We start from the raw sequence: 6,635 nt of genomic DNA, 5'->3' as shown, positions 1-6,635 counted from the left end.
GGCGCCTCTGACAGCCTGCTTTGAACTCACAGGGTGGGGGCGTTCTCTCCTCATGCTGCCTGTGAGAACAGGAGGCTCAGCAAAGTGGCTTTTCTGGGTCACTCAGTGCCACAGCGTTCTCCTAGCACTCAGGTCCAGGCCCGGCTCTCTCCGGGTGACCCACACTTGGCGGCCACTCCTGGTAGCCCCTTGCTCTTCCATAAGCTCCCAGGTCCAGGCCCTTAAACTGAGGATTCAGCCACTCCATCCTGGCCCAGCATGTGCCTGCCCAGCCAGGTGCTCTATGAACACAGTTGAGGGGGCCCGGAGACAGCACTGTGACCTGGAGCCCACAGACGGCCTCAGCGCACAAAGGGAGACTCAGAAACAACAGGGGAGGGGTTTGCAGTCACACGCAGGCAGGGGGCAGGTCAGCCTTTCTTTAATGTCATCCAGGGAGGAGGCCAGGGATGGAGGGGAGGGGCTGCGGAGTGACAGGCAGTTATGTCTGGGTGGGATTCACCACTTTTCCAATGAAGAGCAGAAAGTTGGTGATGTCATCCTTGATGATGACCAGGAAGGGCCGGTTGAACATGACGGTCTGATACTTAGACCAGGCCTTCTCTTCCAAATGGAGGGCTCCGGTGGCTTCGGTCCCTTTCTCATCAACCGTCAGCACAGCCACATGCACAGCCTGGAGCGGAGAGAAGCAGAGATATTTCCGAGGCTGAGCTTTGCCCAGCCCAGGCCTGGAGCAAGGCCCACGTGGACAGCCGTATCCTGGGAGGTGAGGCACTCACTCCAGCCTTTCTCCACTCGGGTGGCCCTGACCCTGCGCGTCCTCTCCCTCCCTGTCACACAGGCCTTGCTCCCCATCAAGGCTCTGGGTGATGGGGCTGGCTCCCCGCTGTCCGCCTTCCCTACAAGTGCCTCTCCCCTGCTCAGGATGCACCCACAACTCCCCGCTGCACGTCTGCCTCCAGGGCTCTCTCCTTTCTAGTACCCGGCTTTAAGCTCCTTGGGGACGTGGACTCTGACGTGACCTTCACGGTGCCCAGACCCCGAAATAACGCAGCCATTCACGGAACTGCTCTTTGGTCACCTTTAGTTTTCCTAAATTAGTGTCATCTTTAGCTCAAATCACTCATTGATTCAGGCTTGGTGATGCACCAAAAACTCCAAATCTCACAGATGAGAGGGGCCGGAAAGGCTTTCAAAATGACTGAGCCTGAGCTTTTTTGTATCAATATGGATAAATTAAGGCCCAGAACTAGAAGGTCCTGGGCAAAGGGTCAGTGACACAATAGCAGGCGAGGCCCTGAAAGTGCCAGCTGCACAGGAGGCACCTCCCCAGCTCCGCCGTCTGACCGTGGCCCATCTCAGTGAATCTCGGGCATCCTCAGGAGCTCAGCCTGGGTCTTCATTTGTGTCTCTTAGCCCCTTCTTCAGCCTCAGGATGGAACTGTGACTGCCACACAATCTGCCAGCCGACACCAGGGGACGACACAGTCTTCTGGGTGACCTTACCTTGGAGAGCTTCAGGGGTGCCTCCTGACTGACTCCAGAGAGGTCGGCCTCGTTGCTGAAGATCTTGATGATGCCCAGATTCCTGAGGACTCTCTTGAGTTCGTAGGTCCCAGAAATGGACAGTTTGGGAAAATGTAGACTGATAGACCTGCCATGCAGGAAAGAGAATCAAGGCATGGGGCAGCATTTCTCCTGTTCTTCTGGAACCCACCACAGTACCAGGGCTTTCTTTCCTGACTGTTTCTACCACTTAGTGCCGTGTCCTCACCCATATCAAGATCAGAAGTCAGAGGGAGAGGATCAGAGAAAATAACTATTGGGTACTATGCGTAGTACCTGGGTGACGAAATAATCTACACAACAAACCCCCAGGGTTTACCTATATGACAAACCTGCACATGGACCCCTGAACATAAAGGAAAAGTTAAAAAAAAATAAAATAAAGCAATCAGAAGTTGACCTTGGTTTGTTTTCCTTTGAGCTCCTCTATATCCAGAATCAAAGAATATTAGTATCAAACTAACCATCTTGTTAAGGCAGCTTGAAATGCCACCTCCTTTGAGAAGCCCTCCAGGCAGATTCTAGGTGCCCTGGAAGCGTGTCTCATCCTGTAGTGTTGGGTCACCTGGCCCCCAGCCTGGAACATCCCCAGGGCCCTACACCCAGGGGAACATGGGGCTGGCAGCAGTACCCAGTGACACCCATTCAAGGTATGAGAGAAGACTGACCACACCAGGCTGAGTGCTCCCCTCTTGTTTTCCACAGGGAGACAGAGCCGCCCCGGGCAGGGTCTGGTGTGAGCGGGCAGCCTGGCTCTGGGCTCTGATCAGTTACCCTCTCAGCCTCCTTGTTCTTTCTCAACCCCTGGAGCAGGGACCTTAGGAGGCGTTTGCATGGGACAGAGAAATTCCAGCCTCCATACTTATTATGAACCTGAGACCTTTCGTATTTTCATCTTGGTTTTACAGTGTAAAAATAAAAATAAACTAGAACAGGAGGGCATGGGCATCATTACGAATGCACAGATACACTAATGTGTGGCTTATGCTCAAGTATCATTTACTACAGGGCACCCAATCTAACAGCACCGATAAAGTGACAGAGAAACTCAAGCCTTCTGCTAACGTGCCCTGGTTGTTCCAATTCCGACCCTTGCTTTTCTGGGTCTAGCCACACAGGCTCTTCCCCCATCCCCACAGGGACATTCTACCCTTGAACTCCACAGTCCCCTGCTGCCTCTGCCAGGAAGCCCACCTGTTCCTTCTTGGTTCTGCCAGAACGTGTAGTGGTGCTGCTGTTCCTGCCCTGGGCACTGGATATTGGGAAGGGAGAGTGTCCACGCTGGAGTGGGAAGTCCCCAGGGACGAGACCTTTACCTCCTCACCCCGGGGTACTGTCCTCCTCATGGACCATGGATGGCACTACCTGAACTCAGTGGTGGCCTCTGTCGGCTGCAGTAGCTGTGACCCAGGGATGTGGGGTCCACCCTCCCCAGCCCTGTGGCCAGTCCTGATGGGCCTCACTCCTGAGATGGCTCAAAGGTCCGAGCTCAGCCCCTGAACTGGAAATCACCTTATGTCAAAGGCTCTCTGGATATTTTCAAGGTGGCTGTAGGTCAGTTTATCTTCCAAGTGCCACATCTTCTTTGGGTCGGGCAAGATGAAGAAGGCAGTGGCGTTCCCCGCATAGTGCTGTGCCAGCACCCAGCTGGATAACTCCTTGTCCCGGTGGATCTCAAATCTGCCCAGGTGGTTTATCATAGGCACTTTGATGATGGTCTTATCATCCACATGGAAGCCCTCTATCGTAATGCGCTCAGCCTTGGATTTATCTTTCCATTTGCCTGGGAAAAAAAGGAAGGTGGGCATCACCCAGGTATGCGATAAAAGGGTGGAAGTGTGTGAATGAAACCCCCTGAGCCCCTTTGACGAGACACTTCCCTCTGCTTCACCTTCATCCTCGGGAAAATGGGATTCAAATGAAACTATCTGGCTGCTGGAGAGCTTTTGTGAGAACCACCTGAAGATAAAGAAGAATCTAGAGTCTCTATATACTTGAACTAATTGGCAAAATCCTGGCACCACAGAAGCAGCATTTATATTTGACTCTGTTTATTCTATAGTGGCTTGGGAATGGTTAATGAAAGTTAAGGAGCAATACCGGAACTCCTTATGCCTTGCCACCTCTGGCTGGAGGCTTCCTGTCCCATGCAGAGGGCTGGTTCCCTCAGCCGAGGACAGCATTCTGCTTACTACCCCTGAGGCCGTTCCCTGGAGCAGCAGGGGAAATGCAGATGCCTAGGCAGCCTCCCCTCTGCCATACCAAGAAAGTTTTACCATCGAGGCATGCCAAGTGGGCAGGCGCCTCAGGGACCCCTGATCCCAGCTTTCTCATTGGACGGAAGGAGGAGACTGGGGCTGGAGAGGGACCGGGGCCTGCCCTAAGGCCACAGCAGAGCCAGGACCTCAGTTGTGCTGACTGCAGCCTGGCTGCTCTCCACTGCCCTCCTTTGCCTCAAGAGCAAGGGAGCCTCAGAGTGGAGGAAGCAGCCCCTGGCCCTGCCTCCCACCTCCCCTCCCCTATGCTGTTTTCCTGGAACAGTGGGAGCTGGCTTAGAATGCCCTGGGGCCCCCAGGACCTGGACATTTTAACCCTTCAGTGGTAGGAAGGCAGCCTGAGATACAGAAGAGTCTATCACCTGCTGTATGCCACACACTGTCCCCACGGTCTTTGTCACTCGTTTAATCCTTAAAACAACCTGACAGCAAGGATGCTATTTTGTCCATGCTAAGATGGGAAATTAGCACCTCAAAGAGGTAGAATGCATTGTCCTTTATCAAAAGCTAGTAAGTGGTAGAGGCAGGATTTGAACCCCAATATTTTAGACCACAAAGCTGATGCTGCTTCTGGGACACTAGAGCCGTCTACAGTATGTTTCATGGAACTATCCCTTTATGCATGTGCCACAAAACGTTTTTCTGGCTTTAGCATGTGGGAAGCATTTCATATTCTGCCCCCTACCTGTTAGGGATTTCCAATGAGTATTAGGACAATAAAGGCTCTGACAAGGTCTGTAGGGAAGATGATGGTTTGGCTGTCTTGAACTCATCATTCTTCAATCTTATTTGATCATGGAAAGTATTTTACTGTTTGTGTTTGGAAAATTGCAGAATCCATGTTAAATGCCCTGCCATATCTCATAGTACATTGTCTAGGAAAGCTTAAGAACTAGTAGTTTGAGAATATGTTTGGATTATTTCAGTGGAACGGGCTTGGGCAGGTGGTGCCACCTTACCGTGAAAGGAAATGTAATCCACCAGGGCAAGACTTGTGTTTTTTTTCAGATGTTTGACCAAATCCACTATTTTTCTTCCAGTTCTCTTCTCCACATAATTGTTGATCTGCTCCTTGGCCTCCTCGGTGTCCCTGAAGTTGATGGAGGAGGCTTCTGAGTGGTACAGTTTCTTGATATCCTCCAAAAACGTGTCCACTAGCTTCACACTCTTGTTAACAAACAGGCTACTGCCGGTGGTCAGCTGGAGCCGGGTGTCTGGCCTGGCTTGGAGAACTTGCTGGAAGCATTCGTGGATCTTGGCCTCAGGCGTCTCTGTGAGATTGAAATTCAGGCCTTCCAGGATCTCCGTGCGAGTGTCAGCCTTAGTCCCCAGGGAGAGCATTACAAAGGCCATAGCCACGCTCGTTGGGGCGACTAAGATATTGCTGGTTTGTGATAGATCAGCCAGCTCTTTGTACAAATCAAAGGCGAGGTCGATGATGTTATAGGAGATCTTCCGGCAAGCAAGGTCCTCCCAGTCCCCTTCATCATGGTGGGATGTAGCCGTCTTTTGGGCAGCATCTTCCTGGGGATCCTCAGCCAGGGAGCTGGGGACCGGGTAGCACAGGCCTGCCAGCAGGAGGACGCCCCAAGAGACAGAGAATGGCATTCTCCTACAAGACAGAGACAGAGGGCCAGGCCCCAAGTCAGGGCACAGGATGACTCCCAGTGACCAGGGACTGACATCGTGTGAATGCAACCATGAGTTATTAAACATCCACCATGCGCCCAGCCCATTGCAAGCACTTTCCTACATCATCATCACTGAAAGAATCAGAAAGATAGCAAGCATGTACAAGGTGCTTAGCATATGACAAGAACTGTCCTAAGCACACACGTGTGTTAAATCATTGCTTTCTTGTAACAATCCTGTGAGGTGGTAATGCTACTATCCTCCTTTTACAGATGAGGAAACCAAAGCCCAGAGGCGTTAGGCTCATGCCCAAGGTCAGCAAACAGGAAAAGCCAGCATCGCTCAGCTTGGCCAGCTGGGTCTTGAGTCCTTGCTCTCTGCAGCTCCACTTAACTCTGTAATGACCTTGAGGTGCAAGTGCCAGTGCCACAGCCCCATTTTGTTTTATTTCATATTATTTAATTTTTTTGGAGGCAGAGTCTGGCTCTGTCACCCAGGCTGGAGTGCAGTGGCATGATCTCGGCTCACTGAAACTTCCGCCTCCCGTGTTCAAGTGTTTCTCCTGCCTCGGTCTCCCGAGTAGTGGGGATTTAAGGTGTGCACACCATGCCAGGCTTAGTTTTTGTATTTTAGTGGAGACAGGGTTTCATCATGTTGCCCAGGCTGGTCGCAAACTCCTGACCTCAAGTGATCCTTCCTACTTGGCCTCCCAAAATGCTGGGATTAGAGGCATGAGCCACGGCATCCAGCCCGCATTTTAGAAAAGAGGAAACTGGGGCACAGGAAGCATAAGGAACTTGCCCAGGGTTACTAAGGAAGTGGGTTAAGTCAGGATCAGCAATGACTTCCACGCACAACAGTCCTTGGAGATCTCCATTGACCTCCCTTATTTAATGAATAAAGAAGCTCTGTCCCCAGAGGGACAGGGTACTGTGCCGTGACACACAGCCAGAGCTCAGAGGCGCTGTGTAAACCCAGCCTGCCTGATTTCTGCCTAGGCTCTCCCCAATTCCACACACTTCATGCATCTCCCTCTCCTCCCAACTGCGATAGCCTTCACCTTACAGGACCCTGGGCCTGGTTTGATAATTGTCTGCGCCCTGTGGCATTCCTGGCCTGGGGAATGCTGCTGATTAAAGCACAGGACAGCCCTGTTTCTAG

At 52.0% G+C, this 6,635-nt stretch overlaps 1 protein-coding gene across 1 annotated transcript; it reads right to left on the bottom strand.

Moving 5' to 3' along the window:
* Positions 1-405: 405 nt before the first annotated feature.
* On the bottom strand, positions 406-5,454 carry LOC111538257 (putative alpha-1-antitrypsin-related protein). The gene is made up of 4 exons (XM_023205546.1): positions 4,802-5,454; positions 3,079-3,349; positions 1,507-1,654; positions 406-673 (listed from the first exon to the last, which is right to left on the bottom strand). Exons 1-4 carry the CDS (start codon positions 5,448-5,450, stop codon positions 482-484), a joined length of 1,260 nt encoding a protein of 419 aa, XP_023061314.1. The 5' UTR covers positions 5,451-5,454; the 3' UTR covers positions 406-481.
* Between the last annotated feature and the right edge of the window lie 1,181 nt (positions 5,455-6,635).

Source organism: Piliocolobus tephrosceles, chromosome 6 (genome assembly GCF_002776525.5).
Source record: "Piliocolobus tephrosceles isolate RC106 chromosome 6, ASM277652v3, whole genome shotgun sequence".
Lineage (NCBI taxonomy): Eukaryota > Metazoa > Chordata > Mammalia > Primates > Cercopithecidae > Piliocolobus > Piliocolobus tephrosceles.
The sequence above is the reverse complement of the archived record's forward strand: the minus strand, read 5'-3'. Positions and strand labels throughout refer to the sequence as shown.

Excerpts from the sequence above, each read along its gene's own strand:
- LOC111538257 (XM_023205546.1), bottom strand. The coding sequence starts at position 5,450 with ATGCCATTCTCTGTCTCTTGGGGCGTCCTCCTGCTGGCAGGCCTGTGC. Across the intron at positions 3,350-4,801 it reads GGATTACATTTCCTTTCACG|GCAAATGGAAAGATAAATCC; the intron begins GTAAGGTGGCAC and ends TTTTTTTCCCAG. Across the intron at positions 674-1,506 it reads CACCCCTGAAGCTCTCCAAG|GCTGTGCATGTGGCTGTGCT; the intron begins GTAAGGTCACCC and ends TCTCCGCTCCAG.